This window comes from Harpia harpyja, chromosome 1 (assembly GCF_026419915.1).
Source record: "Harpia harpyja isolate bHarHar1 chromosome 1, bHarHar1 primary haplotype, whole genome shotgun sequence".
In the NCBI taxonomy this organism is placed as follows: Eukaryota; Metazoa; Chordata; class Aves; order Accipitriformes; family Accipitridae; genus Harpia; species Harpia harpyja.
The window spans coordinates 63,165,629-63,181,877 of record NC_068940.1 but is presented as its reverse complement, the minus strand read 5'-3'; the positions used below and the strand labels follow the sequence as shown (position 1 = coordinate 63,181,877).

General features: G+C 37.5%; 1 protein-coding gene across 1 annotated transcript in view; it reads left to right on the top strand.

Moving 5' to 3' along the window:
* Positions 1-16,249, top strand: part of STT3B (STT3 oligosaccharyltransferase complex catalytic subunit B) — a 53,418-nt gene extending 37,169 nt beyond the window's left edge. The window contains exons 8-16 of the mRNA XM_052797478.1: positions 2,033-2,081; positions 3,703-3,857; positions 5,634-5,845; positions 6,688-6,875; positions 7,383-7,554; positions 9,980-10,153; positions 11,191-11,304; positions 12,368-12,580; positions 14,595-16,249. Of these exons, the coding sequence (XP_052653438.1) occupies positions 2,033-2,081; positions 3,703-3,857; positions 5,634-5,845; positions 6,688-6,875; positions 7,383-7,554; positions 9,980-10,153; positions 11,191-11,304; positions 12,368-12,580; positions 14,595-14,675 (1,358 nt within the window). The 3' untranslated portion in view covers positions 14,676-16,249. The remainder of the gene's footprint in view (positions 1-2,032; positions 2,082-3,702; positions 3,858-5,633; positions 5,846-6,687; positions 6,876-7,382; positions 7,555-9,979; positions 10,154-11,190; positions 11,305-12,367; positions 12,581-14,594) is intronic.

The window sequence follows — 16,249 nt, the reverse complement described above, 5'->3', positions numbered from 1 at the left end:
AGTTTTATTTGGGGAAAAAACACTTTCCTGAGACATAACTTTTTTTATTTTAACTGACTTCTTTCTTGTACTTCTTTTTAACGATGTTTCTGGCATAAATTTTTTGGTATCAATTGTTTAACATTTTGGACTGTTTAATAATAGCAGTTTTATTTTTGTTCATTATGATACCATTATTTAAAAAAAATACTTAGCATCTCTATTTGTTTGAAAGTTTTCTAAAATTTGATGGTTTATGATTTGCTTTTCAGTATGTATGAGCAGGTCCTACTAATACTTAGCAAAAATTTTCAGACTGGCCTATCAAAACAAAATTCGGCTGCTAATCTCAGTGTGCAGCGAAATATGTCTTCTGTTACAGTTCTTAGGAAGTGTTGATTTAAACTTCTGAAATTCACTGATCATTATCACTGCTTCACCAGATGGAACAAACCTCATTCCCTCAGCTTCTGGTATGCTGTGCGATCTGGGCTCCTGACCATCTCACAGCACTCTGATCCCTCTCTATTTTCTTAATAATCCTCATGCAGAAGGGTGCCCACATCTGGACCCTGTATCCCAGGTGCAACATCTGGAAGAAGGGGTTTGAGGTTCTGGATTGAAGTCCTGCCTGGCATAAGGCATGTCAGCAACTCTTTTCAATTTAGCATGGTTCAGTGTTTTGGCCTCTGGGATATTTTTGCTTTTTACTAGCCACCAGCTGGACCCTGATCCACTGAGTACTACTTTGAGCTTGTCAGGACAGCCAATACTCAACCCATCAAACAGTCTGTTTGTCCAGCCCTTTCTTCTTCAGCTTATAAATGAGAAGTGAGGAAAATGGTTCAAAGCATTTAATAGTGTATTTCAGGAGGCTGTGCTCCGTGATCTTTTCAGGAACTTGGGTTACTGGCCTGTAGTTTCCTGCATATTCCTTCTTGCCTTTCCTAGAGGTGTAGCATTAGCCAATTTCCAGGCACCAGGGGCCTCCCTTAACACCCTGATGAAGATGGTGGGTAGTTATCATATTGGCCAACTCTTTCAGCACCCTCAGGTGATGCCATCTGATCTCATGTTTTGGATACATCCAGAGAACACCATAACCGGTAGTTCCCCATCTGCTGGCAGCTCCTTTTTCTTGTGCATGCAGTGGTTTGGGAGCAAGCTTTGCTTCCGAAGACTGAAGGAAAAAATGTGCCTTGTCGTAGAACATTAACCACAATATTTAAATGTCTAAACTAGGTAGGAAACTAAAACCTTCAGTCAGATTATACTAATTTTAAATACCAGATAAAGGGAAGACTTGCTGTCTCATGCAGGAAGACTTGAGTAATAAATAAAAGGATTTAACTTTCTCTTATTTCAGCTTGTCTGTATCTGTCTTCGGAGAGAGCTGAAACAGTTGCAAGGAAAGTGGAAATAAAATTTAAGAAGAATCTTACTAGTAACTTTTAATAACAATTTTTCTCTCTCATCTGATAATGATACTGTTTCTCTTTATCTTATGATATTCAAGTATCTAAAGGCTTTGTTTAAAATATATATATATATATAAAGCTGATCAGCATGTCTAGTAGCAGCTTTTATATTCCATGCTACATGTAGATCCATCAGTAGAGAAACAATAGGAAACCAGTGTTTCATTGAGTGTTAGTGTTTTGGCTATAGATCGCTCCCAGTTTCCTGCTCAGGCATTTCAGAAAAATTAAATATTTTCTCATCAATTATGTTTTCTTTTTCTTATACTTCTTTACAGAGTTTCTAGCTGTCATATTCTTTGAGAAATATTTTATATTATTGCATTGCTTTGACTTTTGGAGGTGTGCGTGTCTTTAGTCGATGAGTACAATGTGATCCTGTAAGTGTGTTCTTCTAAAACTAGCTTCATGGTTGGTAGACTTTATAGCCTGCCTAATGCAGTAGGTCTGGTTCACATATATTACAAGTTCAATGAAATTTCTTTGGGTTTGTGCTATAATTTGAGGGAGTAGAAAAATTATTGCCTTTAAATATCTAGGCAGCAAAAGGTTTTTTCCCGCCTTCTCTTTTTCAGGTTATATTGCTCCTTGGAGTGGCAGATTTTATTCATTGTGGGACACTGGGTAAGTAAGGATAAAGGATACGAGGATTTAGATATCAATAGCATTCTACTGAAAACTTAAATCTTTTGCTCTCCTCATCCTCAAATCCATTTAGTATTTCAGTCAAGGATAATATAGTGGGTTTTAATCAGTTATGTAAAGAGAGCATCTGTAGCAACTGTTTCATGATATTTGCAACCATTTCACTAATTTGTCTATTAAGTTTCTTGCTTCATTGGAAGTCTTTGAATATGTAATAGTAATTTTTAAATGTGTCCTCAAGTGTTGGTACAGCTTTTGGTTATTTTATGCTGAGAAGCACTACAATTTCATACAGAAAACATACTAAGAACCTTAAACTTAGATTATTTTCATTGCGCAACATTGCACAAAGTAACAAAGATGTTGCACATATGATCTTGCATGTTGCCTGTTTATTACGTTCATACATCTGTTTTTGTATACAGATGTTTACTCTGAACAATTCTGGTTTATTTGTGTGTGTTTTCACAGGTAAAAACCCGTGTTAGTTAATCTTTTGTTTTAGTTAACCTTTAAAAAATCCAGTGTTGGATTCTTTAGCCAGCCAGGAGAATAAGAATGAAACTGAAGATATTTTTCTAAGATAAATGTATTTAAGGTGAAATTGAATTGGTAGATTTTTTTTTTAAGATTAAAAGCAGGGATAGGAGAACTTCAAACTTTTGCAGTTCAGGTTTTTTCAGGCACCAAAGTCCAGCTCATACAGGATTCTGCACCAACTCTGTAATAAATGTAGATGTCAGTAGAGAAGCCTCAGATTTGTCTGAAGAACATACAGGTGTTGTTCTTTGCCTATAGATGAAGTGGTGTATATATATATACACAAACCATTAAACTTTTGAGGGCTTGTCTACATTAGAAAATCATGTTGTGTTAAAAGACACAATCCAGTTTTTAATGAGAACTAGATCTCAGTGAAGAAAAGGACATACGTTTGATACCTCACCACTCAGTCATATAGCACCTCAGATTAGGTCCGTATGTATAGCTGTCTTTTAATATAGAACACAGTTTTGTCCTTGTCTGCACTGAGTGTTTGACGTTGTTTAGTTGACATATATTTCCAAGTGTAGACAAGGCCTGATTTTTTTCAGCATCTAAAAGAACATGGGGACACCAGTGACTGGTCTGGTATTTAATACTGTAACTTTCTTTACTAAGAAAATGAAGGTATTCTGTGTAGAGGAGAGTTTTCAAAATACAGTGTTGAAAAGCTAGGAGACTTACTGGCATGGATGATTATCTCTTCAAAATGTAATGGTGGGGCTTCCATAGCTGTGTGTTTTCATTTTGGTGAATATGGCTTCATATCTAGCCATAATAAAACAAAACATCCGTAATTTTCATTCCTTTAATTAGTATGGCAATAATCCTTTATATTGGTGTTTTAAATAACTCTATACACCAAATACTTCCTAAATACAGTAAGACCTGGGGACTGTTTTGGTATAGAAGTTTCATCAGATTTCTGCTGAATGGAGCACTTGCCGTTTTAAATTGAAATGCTTCCTTTGAAATGAATTTCACAATTCCTAATGTTTACAAGTTTTAATAATTTTATCTTTTCAAAATAATTTGAACTGAATTTTTTTTAAAAAAGGTATGCGAAAATTCACATCCCGATCATTGCCTCTGTGTCTGAGCATCAGCCTACAACATGGGTTTCCTTCTTTTTTGATCTCCATATTCTCGTGTGTACTTTCCCAGCAGGGCTGTGGTTCTGTATCAAAAACATCAATGATGAAAGAGTCTTTGGTAAGAGAAAATATTTAAAAATTGTTTTGAAAAACCTTGCCTTCAACTTGGTTCTATTTTGGGTTTGTTTGCTCAAAGCTGGTATATGGCTTGTTCTAAAAAAGGTTTAAAAGCGATGTGTTTAAAGATGATTATTAAAAGTTGCCTGCACCCAGCAGTATTTAAAACCATTTATAAAAATGCAGAGATAGGTGAAACGGTAATGGAGCGTCATCCCAAGAGGTGGTATTAAAATATTTGTCGGTATGGTTCTGTTCTGTGGCTGGAGTTGCATGCTCTGCCACATGCTGATCTTGCAAACCACGCATTGGGGTGCAGTCCCACAGTACAGTTCAGCCAGATGAACAGCTCAGAAGGTCCCTACCCTACACAGTCTGCAAGACAACCCGCCCTTCCCTGGGTGTCTGGCACTCATCCCATCACAGATGATGATTCAAAATGCCTTTTCTTTCCAGATTTTCTGCTGTTTGGTGAAATGAATCACTTGCTGTGGAACAAATGCTAGATAAGACACAAGCCTAAGCGGAGGTGTGGGGTCTCCCTGTGTCAGTGACAACAAATTGTTTATTTGTACGAAGCTGTGCTGTGAAAGCAGACTTCTAAGATTATGAATGAGGCTTGTAGGGATGTAATATGAAGTTGTAGCCCATATGGAGCAGTGAAGATCACTCGGGTCTTGGGCTTTTACAGGGATAGGAAGCTCCAGACTAATATAGCTGCCTCTTAGGATTACCTAAGAGCTATGTGGGCAGTGGGAACATTTACTGTGTTAAATCCAGTGACTCTGGGGTGTTCTGTGCTCTGTGGCTCACAATGAGTCCTTGTCCAGTGCTGGGCAATTCGCTTTCAGCCTCCTACTGCTGCATCATCCATTTAAGTCGGTGTAGAGACCTGTGAGTGAGAATGGAGAGCCATACTACTTCGCTACAGAGTAGAAAATATTTATGTAATGTAATCTCATAAATCAGTGTCCCTTCATGATTTCCGTGGCAAATCTTTCATAGAAGTGTATTGTTAAACTGCAACAGACAAGGAATAAACACTATTACTTAAAGAATAGATGTTCCTAACCAGCGTATACAGGATTGTTTGGGGTTTTTGTTCCTTCTAAGAATAGTTTTCTGAATATTCCTTGCTATTCTGAAAATCTTGGTTTGGTTTTTTGCTTTTTTGGGGGGGGGGGGCGGAGGAAGTGGGGGGGGGGGAGCGTTGGGGAGTGGAGATAATACTGTTCAGGAAAACTTGCTTCAGAATAGGGCTCACAATATCATATCATTTGTATGGAATTATAATGTAGACAAGCCCCCAATTTGTCCACAGATATCTCTAACTTAAATTAAAATTTGATATTTACATGAAATTCTAACACTTCCTTTTGCTTTTTCAGTTTCAGTAACTTGTTTGGTCTAGGGCTGTTTGACCTTTTTAATCAAATGAAGCTACCTATTATTCCAGTAGTATTTTTGGTGTGTGATATTAGATTTCACTAATAATGTATCTTCTGACACATTATTAATGAATATGAAAATGGGGTTGTGTTATTGTTAACAGTTGTCAAGATAAACTTCAGGAAGGGTTTGAGGCTTAAAAGGGATAAATGTTAATTGAACTGTATCTCTGTAAATTAAAAAGTAATGAAATACAATGCATACTCAAGTCTTTATAAACACAGATGCTCAACCCACTTCCAGAAGTAGTTTTATGGAGAGCATGTATGTGTGCAGTCAGAGTGAGTGTTATTTTCTAAATGTCATCAGTAGATTTGTTTCTTTGCAGTTGCTCTGTATGCAATCAGCGCCGTTTACTTTGCTGGTGTGATGGTTCGCCTGATGCTCACTTTGACTCCAGTGGTCTGTATGCTGTCTGCAATTGCTTTCTCCAATGTCTTTGAGCGTTATTTGGGTGATGATATGAAGAGGGAAAATCCACCAATAGAGGACAGCAGTGATGAGGATGACAAAAGGAACCCTGGCAACCTGTATGATAAGGTGAGTAGAGGGAGCAAAAGATACAAGTCAGAAAACAGCTTATTTTTACTTTTTTTTTTTGTCAGAATATTTTAAATGCCACCAGAGGTCGGAATCACTAGCATTTAAATTTAGAACCAGTATTGATGTTCTCCAATATGGTGTAACTGATGTCCTGAAAAAAAAAAAATCTGTGTCGGTGTAGAAGTGGTTCCTTCTAGCTTGATTGGTGATGAGCCTTTAACCTAAAGAAGTGTACAGTGTTGATCCAGCTTTCTGTAGAAGCGATGGCAGACAGTTGCTCGCTCTTCTTAATTAGTTATAGCAGTTCTGTGTCGCTGAATGTTTCCCTCTTGTATTTCCTCTAAGACATGGTGAAATTTAAGAATAATATATTTTATGAAAAAGTATTTCTAGTCATAAACTTGCATACTCTCTTCATCATGAAGAAAATGCTGTTAGGTACTAATTTTTTTTATCTCTTAGGTTTTGTTATACTGACCCTGACAATGCATGAGCCTTGGGTTTCCCCCTTTTTCTCACAGTAAATACCCATGCCTTTCTTTTTTCTACCCTGCCTTATACAAGGGCATCATCATACTGTGCCAAACCAAGGAAGTCATGCATTCACCCTCATGTAATAGCCTCTTTCAGAAGAAAAAAAACTTTCAAGGAATCATCCATTTTTTATAAGTTGCGGGATTGTCAAAACATTCTTGTGCATACTTAATTTATGCCGCACTTGGTCTAGCTTTATAGTATCCCATAGCATTTATAGGGTGCATGTGGTGAAGAAAAAGGCATGGGTTCCATTGTCAAGGGTGATAAAAGTTGCCATAACAGATATATTTGTGTTTGTTTAGGCAGGCAAAGTGAGAAAACATGTATCTGAACAGGAAAAAACAGAAGAAGGACTGGGTCCCAATATCAAAAACATTGTTACTATGCTGATGCTGATGTTGTTGATGATGTTTGCTGTTCACTGTACCTGGGTAACTAGCAATGCATACTCCAGCCCCAGCGTTGTTCTCGCTTCCTATAACCATGATGGGTAAGTAAGGTCTACAGGCCTTAAAATAATTAAAGGGCAAAAGCCTTTCTACTTCCTTTGCACTAGCAATTTGCTTTACTTTCTTTTAATTACTTCTTATTACATTAAGGCAGAATTGTCACCTGAATAAAAAATCCTTAATATACTCTAATTTTCAAAAAGATACAACATTATCTGAAATAGTTAATGTAAATACATAAAAATAATCCTATCTAAAGCCAATAAAGACGATGGTTAAAAAAAAAGAAAGCTTTTGAGTCAATTGGGAAAACTTGTTTAGGAATAGATATTCGACTGGAAATGCATTTAGTCACATCTTCAAAAGCAGTTCGGCTTCTGGCTGTTCAGCTGTCTGGGTTCAAACTTATGACTGCTGGTGACTGAATCCCTCAAAGGGAGCTGAAAGCATAAGAAAACTGTTGTTTGTGAGCCCAGATTTATCATGGTGCAGTTAAATTTCTTGCTAGTATTTCTTCCAATGTGAATAAGATGAACTCTGTTTTCCAGCACTCGGAATATTCTAGATGACTTCAGAGAAGCCTACTACTGGCTGAGACAAAACACAGATGAGCACGCCAGAGTGATGTCATGGTGGGATTATGGTTATCAGATAGCAGGAATGGCTAACCGGACAACCTTGGTTGATAACAATACTTGGAACAACAGCCACATAGCCCTGGTAAGGGTGGCAGCCTCCTATGGAGCAGAAACATCAAAATGTTTACGTTGCAGTCAAGTATGAAATTGTAAATGTCTGTTGATAGTATGATACTAAGGAAAAATTCCATAGAGTGGGAAACACAGAGGTGGAAAGAACATATTCTTTGCGTTTATTAGAACGCAAGTATCAAGAGTTTGGGGGCTGGAAGGGATCAATTTTGCTTTTGGAGTTTCCGATTTGTTTACTTGGAGCTTCCAAAACTTCACTTGCACTTCAGTTTCTCTTCTTTGTGGGAGGATAGACAAAATCTAATGTAACCATTCCCCTTGTGATAAGTGCTATGACAGCCTACTTGGTACCACTACTTTACTGGCACTATACAAATAGGGATCATTTCAGTTCAGCAGTGTCTTTGCTGACTGGATTTTTGAATGGCACATGAAAACTGATCACGTGAAACAACAGATTCTCAGGCATCATGGAAATTAGAGAAAGTTTATGAATAGCAATGGAAGTGTTGCAGATTTGATGCAATTCTGTCTTCTCAAATTTGCAGTTAGACAAAACATCTGTACATTTAATTCCTTTCACTTCTGAAGAGTAAGTTTAAGCTTTGTGCGTGTGCTTAAAAGCAGGGTGTTAGCATTGCCTGTGGTTACAGGGGCACCACCCTGGGCAACTTAAAACTTTTTTCAGAAACAAATTAATGCTCTGTATTGTGCCTGGGTTGCAGTCTTTCCAGGTGCTGTATAATGACTACTCATCACTCAGTGATGACATCAGTCATCACTCAGCAGCTGTTTCTTCCCAGAAGACCTATGTCATGCTACATGGGGAGAATGGGGGAAGGGCTTGAGGAATGTATTAGGATAGTTTCTTGCCTTCTGTCAGTAGCTAGTACAGCAGTTGGACCAGATCTGCGGACAAGCAGTGTTCAAAATCAACAAATTAATCAAGCTCTACTTTGAGCCTACAAAGTCCTGAAAAACTGCGTGGTGGGGAGGGAGGGATCACATGTATGTGCTTTTGTCAGGGGCGGAGAACTCGCATCAGCTGAAAGCAGCTTGGGAAATGGTATTGTTGGTGTTAATATCAGTCAACAAGCCTTCCCATGTACTCTAAGGCACTTTTCGCTTCTTTTGGTTGTCGACCTGACAGTGGTAGTGTGTTTTCATGGACATTCAACTCTGATAGCTTTATGTGCCTCCCTCTTCTACAAGAGGTAGAAGTGCAGATACTGCATCTAAACCAACAGATCCCTGCAGGACAAGGTGCACCATGCGAATAGACAGACTGTGGAAGTCATCTGTATTGCACAAGCACAGTAACCATACACATTACAGCAATTAGCAATTATGTTTTCTAATAAAGATTCTCTGTAGTATGACTGCTGGTGCTGTCAGGTTCCATTTCAGAATGAATACTCCATAAAGGGGGACCCAAGCAATGTATGTGTGTTGCGGCAAATACCTGAACTTGTGCTCTAAATGAGGCATGCCCCGGAGGCATGTCCAGATGACTTCCTCCTGCACAGAAATGGAAATCTGCCAAATAACTTCACATCAATTAGGATAATGGCCACGAAGCTGAGGTTCTCTGTCTCTTTGACAGATTGCAGCCTAAGCTTAGTGTTTTCAAATTACGTTCGTAACTGAATCCTATCAATTTGGATGCAATATTATTTATTTTGTAGTTACTCCCTTTTACTACAGCTATGCATTATTATGCCTTAAGTACAAGAGCTTCAATAGCAAACAAAACTACTGAACTGAATGCCCGTTACTGACCTAAGTGAATTCTTTAAGTGCGGGAAGTGACCAGTATGGAAGAGGTTCTGGATACAGCTTTAAAGACTTTTTCAAGGCCAAAACTATATTACGCTTTTAACTCAAGGATGTCTCTATTCTCACATTTTTTCTGCATAAATTTACTGGGAATTCAATGCTGAGGGTGCCTGTATGTACTGAATACAATGCAGCATGGCTGTGAAGGACATGTTCTTTGGTCTGTGAAGGACAGAGCTCAAGGAAAAAAAACCCAAGCAATTACTAACATTTCAAATAATTTATTCACTTTGGGCTGTATCTAAAGCTTCGAAAATGATTTGTAATTAGGTGTTTTCTGCAACACTAAGTTTTTGGCAATACGGCCATGACTTGAAAAATCCGTAGGTGCCACAAAAGGAAAACCCTTATTCCTACATTTTATACTCAAAACACTTGTTTCAACAGGCAACACTCCTCTTACAGAGGAGAAAATATTTCAGTTTAGGTTGGGCTTTTGAGTTTCTAAATATTCACATGGGTTTTCTTTATCTAGAATGAAAATGCGGGCTTTGGTTGGCAAATATGTATTCTTGGGTTTTCGTCTGTCAGGTATTGATCTGTGGATCTGTTCGATAGGCAGCTATGCAGGTAATTAAGGTATTTTTGCTCTGATACAGGTGGGAAAGGCAATGTCATCAAATGAGTCGGCAGCATACGAGATCATGAGAAGCCTGGATGTGGATTATGTTTTGATTATTTTTGGTGGTGTGATTGGCTACTCTGGTGATGATATTAATAAGTTCTTGTGGATGGTGAGAATAGCAGAGGGGGAACATCCCAAAGATATTCGGGTAAGTGGAAACGTACACAGGAAAACTGCAACAGCTGAATACTGTATTTCTGGATGTTCATCTCTTTCCTTTTTTTTTTTTTTTTTTTTTTTTTTTTAAACCTTTATTCATGTTATTGCTTTTCTGGTAATGCTCATTACAGTGGAGGGAAATCTCTACTGCTTACTGCAATTTTATTTGAAAACCATGTTATGGGTTGTTTTCTTAGAACAGTAGGAGTGCAGAGGCCTGTAGCCCAGTTTCTTTCCGTATTTATGGTTTTGAAAGGTCAGTAACCTCAAAAGCTTTTCACTTTTTTTGCATGATACTAAAAGTATAGGATATCTTTTGTAATTCTTGTGTGTCTCACTGTGTACCATCACACTTAAAAGTAGGAGTGTTCAGACTGTTTAAATAGTTGGCATTACAAATTTCTTCAAACTCTGTTATAGTAGGAGACAAGTTAGTGTTAATATTGACATGTAGAGTTTAAGTTACTCAAACATCTCAGAGATTACAGAAGTTTGTAGCAATATTTTCTTAAGCCTAACAAAACCTTCTAGATACTGAGCACAGGCTTAAGGGAGTAGCCCATGTGTGTAGTTTCATCTTGTACTGGAGGTGAAAATGGCAGAAATTTTTTGTTTAAACACTGTGCACAGATGAAGTTTATGGTAACATTGCAGACCTTATTGTATATTAACAATACAGTGCTTTTCACCTTTCTGAAGAATAATTTTGATAGTTGCCCAACTAACTTTTACATTTTGAGATCAGTTTTCCAGTAACTGCTGACTGTGAAGTGACAAAACTTGTACCAGCACAATAATACGGATTTAGGAAGATTGGTTGGGGTCTGGGTTGCAAGCAGGTAGTTTGTAACTATTTTACCTTTAATGAGCACCATCATTTTCTATTTTAAGACTAGCTGAAATCAGCTTTTAAACTGTAAAAGTCAGCTTATATTCTTTGTGAAGTTTTTTTGTGGAGAAGAGAATGAGAAATTACCTTAAATAGGGGTTTAGTTTATACTGACTCTTTGCATCTTCTTTTTAAAGGAAAGTGATTACTTTACCCCTCAGGGAGAGTTCCGGGTAGACAAGGCAGGTTCTCCAACTTTGCTGAACTGCCTCATGTATAAAATGTCCTATTACAGATTTGGAGAGATGCAGGTTAGTGCTACAACTTCTACTGAATCTTAATTGAAATGTGAGAAAAAAACTGTTATTTTGATGTATTTTCCATCTTTTAGACTGAGTGTTGCTTGTAGTAGCAGAATTGGAGGTAAGAGTCAGCTTTACAAATTAAAACACATCTAGGCATGGTCTACTGTATGTAACTCTTAGAAAAAAGCATTTCTGCTGCTAACGTACACTTGTACTTGGCTTCTGCTGTACTTCACATTGTCCCAGATGAGCATCCTAATTCCACTATGCAGTGTGCTTGCTAAAGCATTAACTGTTATGTTGTGGAGAGCTTTAGATTTGGGTTTTGTAATAGCAACACAGAAGTGGAACTGTTAATTTGACTATTGAGTATCTGTCAGAAACTACCTGATTTCTATCCAAGTCACATCAGTGTATTAAACAACACTACACTTACTTATATAATAAGGGCATAATTCTCAGAGAGAGCTGTCACTCCTCTTTGGGATCATCAAGCACATGTGTGTAGCTAAGTCTGCCTTGTTTGCTTTTCTCTTTCCTGTTTCCCCCACCCTGGCCAAAGGCCCTTCGTTCTGATGTGTTAGCACAAGAATGCTTTATTTGGCTAAAACTGAGGCCAGTGGATCTTACTTGTAACACGGGGGGGTCAAATTTAACTGATAAACATGAACTATTTCTGACTTGTATGGAAAACCATGAAAGTGCAAATTACTGCACTATAGAAGAGAGAGCACAAGGGAGCAGCTATGCTGAAAAGCCACCACAGGCTGCTGCACCTCAGGCTTTCACTTGAGTAGTTTCATCTCTGAATGCAGACATGATATTTCTGTTGAGACATTAAGTGCCGTCTCCTACGACATCTGTAGGAGTAAGAATGAATTTGTCTCTTCTTCAACTGTAGAAAGGAACCAAGAGTGTTTTCTGTGTAGTAATAACCAATGCAAGAGATGTGTTGTCCTTTGACTAGACCAGCTGAAAGCATTGCCTTGTGGTACAAAGTACCACAGTTTGCACTGATGGGTGGTTTGGGGTTTTGTCTCAAACTAATATGCAACTTTAATTTTTATAGCTGGATTTTCGGACACCCCCAGGATTCGATCGTACACGCAATGCTGAGATAGGCAACAAAGACATTAAATTTAAACATCTGGAGGAAGCCTTTACCTCAGAGCACTGGCTTGTTAGAATATACAAGGTGAAACAACTAGACAACAGAGAGACGTTGGATCATAAACCTAGAGTAACCAACATTGTACCGAAACAGAAGTATTTGTCAAAGAAGGTGGGTTTCCAGTGAAGTAACTAAAAGGGGTCAGGAGATGGCAGTTTATTTTTAACAGTGAATCACATAGCTGGTGAATTATGTATTTCTACTAGCTAGAATGTTATGGATACTGTTAATGTTAGTGTCCAATATCAGACCTGCCTGCTGGTAATAATTGTTAATTTACTGTCTGCTTAATTTAAAAGCATGTGAAGACACAAGGCTAGATTTTTTTTAGGCAGAATGCTAACTGGAAACAGAGTGTGTCACTGGCTGTTACAACTCTTAAGTCTTCATATAACTGGAAGTATAATCTCTAAAGTACATCAGTTCATGTTTCAGTAACTATGGCTCACTAAGTAAATAATGTGGAAGTTGCTTTCTGACTTTGTTTGAAAGTAGTGATGCCTAGAAGTTTAAAAATGGCAATTTTGTATGAAATAAATTAAATATGAAACTTTTGTTGACGGAACTTTAGTGTCTGGCTGCTTACTGCTTGAAGTCATCTTGACGGTTTTAAAAGTGTTAGCTGTGGTGTGCTACTTCAGCCTATTAAGAAAGGTTTGTTACCAGGGGAGTTGGGGAGACTCTTAGCAGCCCTCTCCTTCACAACGTCTGTTTTCTATATATTCAAATATATGTTGCAATAGGAATTCCAGAATCCTGTCAGAAACAAATGTGTAACAAACTAAATTAGTATAGGCAGTAAACTTACACTGTGTCATGGAAATACAAGTAAAGAATGCTAGAAGGTAAAGATGCTTCTTTTCGTGATTTGATGGAAATTCATAAAATAAGGTTATTTGGGAGTTGCCACCGAAGCTAGACTTATCTGGAAAGGAAATTATAAGCTTTACTGTGACTATCATTCACTTAGTGTAACTTTTGATCTTAACTGACAAGCAAGACTATATTTATAAATGATAGATGCATTGACCCCACTTAAGCTGTGAATGTGTCAGTTGTCTGTCTAAAGACAGGATAAAAGTCAATGCAAATTCTGATCCATCACCAAGTCTTGCAGTACAAACAGGCTCTACTTCCCATCAAGAAACAGAGAACCAGCAAAGAGCATGGAGCGATGTCTAAAGTAGGATTTCTTAGAATGCGTTCTGAGGGCTCCTTAGTAGCCACAGGTTCTCAGCAGTTGCTTCCTTACTGGAAATTCAGTCCATCTCCTATCACTCTTCCATGTTAGGAATGACATTGCTCAAGCTCAGAGATACAACATGTCGGAGTATTACCTATTAGTTCGTATCTATCTCGCTTTATAATGATAACGTTGTTACTATTAAAAAGAGAAAAGTTCTACTTAATTGATACAATAGAGCCTGCTGGTAAGCACAGCGAAGTGCAGCAAGTGTGGGAGCGGCCTACTGTCTAATTTGTTGTGGCAGGCATGTTGAATGTACAATTCTACCTGCCACGAACTAACCCTATGTATACAATTTTGACTAACATTAATGTTTCCCCCATTACTACCTTAAAAAAAAAAAAACTAAAATATGCTGATAAAGACACATGAGCAGAAAGCACTAACTAGCCTACTGACCAATAGCAGAGGACTAAAGACTAAAATGTGATTATTTGGTTTTTCTCTTACCTTTGAAAAATGTTGCTTTGAGCAAATATTTCAATCATTCTTCTAACTTCTAAAAGAATCAAATAGTGCAAAAGATGCAAGAAGGTACCTCCAAATAAAACTAACACTCTACACCACTTCTGCTGTTTGGGCATATTAGAGCTTTATCATGTTGGTGAATTATTAATTCTGCCTCAGCACAAGCTTTGAAAACAATTCTACAGATCTGGTGGATGGGGCTTGCAAAAGTACATCTTGTGCAAAAGCAAATGTTGGGCATGAATTAACAACCCCAACTTTAAAAATAATAACTGGATAATACCTAGTTGAGGGTTTACCATTTAAGCTCTTTAAAATCAATCTAAAGATCAGGCATTGAAATGCACATCATTAAACCGCGGTCAAGACTAAATCATTAACTAATACATTTTATTCTGTTTTTCTTTTTAGACCTCCAAAAGGAAGCGTGGCTACATTAAGAATAAACTAATTTTAAAGAAAGGCAAGAGACCCAACAGGAAGACAGTTTAAATACACTGTTTTTGATTGCTAATACGAAGCAGTTGTCCTTGAGATAACCAGTCTTTGCCTTTAGCTCAAGTCATGTTTCACAACAACATGAGGGTACAGAACCATCATTGGTCCAGATTATTGTACAAAATTTTCAGGCAATGTCTGATTAAAAATATTGGCTTATTGAGAACAGCTGTTTTAGATTTGTAATGTGAAGCAAGACAGAGCTGCTATCCAAGTCTAGCAGCATTTTTTTTATTGGTACATATTATCCTTCAAATCTGTTGAGAATTTGGACTGACTGCACCAAAGAACCCTGTAATTTGGTCCTTGGCACATGCATACTTGTCAATCTTTTTTGGAAAACACTGTTCAGCTGAATAGCAGCAGTATGTAAACTGGAATGGTGAAATCTAAAAATGACTTGTTTTCAACAATTAAAGGAAAGCAGAGCTCTCTGAAATTAAACTTTCAAAATAAGTTACTCCCATGATTATTTTTCAATGGTTTCTTTCAATGTCCTTTTACTCTTGCTGCAGGCTGGTTTTGATCTGGAGTGCAAGAAGCAAAGCTGCAGTTTTCACAAGAGATCACAGGGCGAATTAATTGGATGCTAGTTTAGATGGACGAGCTGCTTTTGTTTAACAGGGGATTGCAGTGTTGCTGCCTTACGCTGTCGTTTCATAAGGTAGACAAGGCAAATCTTGCACACCATAGATAAAAGGGCTAAATTTGTATCCTCCTGAAAAATCTGAAATGACAGTAATGAATGCTATAGTAACATACACCTGAGCACCAGGTAGTGGCTGGTGCTTCAGAACAGAAACTATTTTAGGTAAATGTTTACATTGGTAAAACAAGTATAGCCTGTTTAATGGGGGGAAAAAAGGTTGACAGGTATACAAAACCCCTTTTCTGTGGCTACCAGAGGTAGAGGATTTGCAAACCTCTATCCCCTCACTGCCTTTCTTGTGAGGGTAGAAGTTTTTCTGGAAATCTGTTTCTCTGCATTTTTATTTAGAGTGCTTAAATGAATTGAAGAAAATCCTGCTATAGTGTTATTTGCTTTGTCTGTCTTTTATACTGTTTTTTTTTTTTTTTAAGTGGTGAAAACTGTCAGATTAAATGCACTAAAATATAAATGGAGACTGAACACGTTCACTTTCCAGCTATAGGAAAACTTTATACAGACTTGAAAATTTAATTAAAATGAAAGGGTTTTGCAGTTTGTTTTCCTGCCACAGGTTGTAACTTTTTATAGAAACAAAACTTGCATCAATAATTTGATGTAAAATGCAGAATAGTATGTACCTTTCATGAAGAAAATGTAAATTTACAGTGTTCTGTGAGAATGTTACTGCTGACTTCTTTCCCAAGGTGTAGAATATTTTTTTGATTTATGAACTCATTTTTGACTCCGGTGGTTTATACAGACCAATACTACAGCTGCAACATTTTCACAAAGGTAATTAAATCTGGATTTCTGGCCCCCTGTCGTTTGGAGATTTGATTTTATTTTGTTGCTTTAAAGCTCAATTCAGACCAGTTGTTGACGGTAGGGGAAAATAAAGTTAATTCAAGTTTTGTGTTAA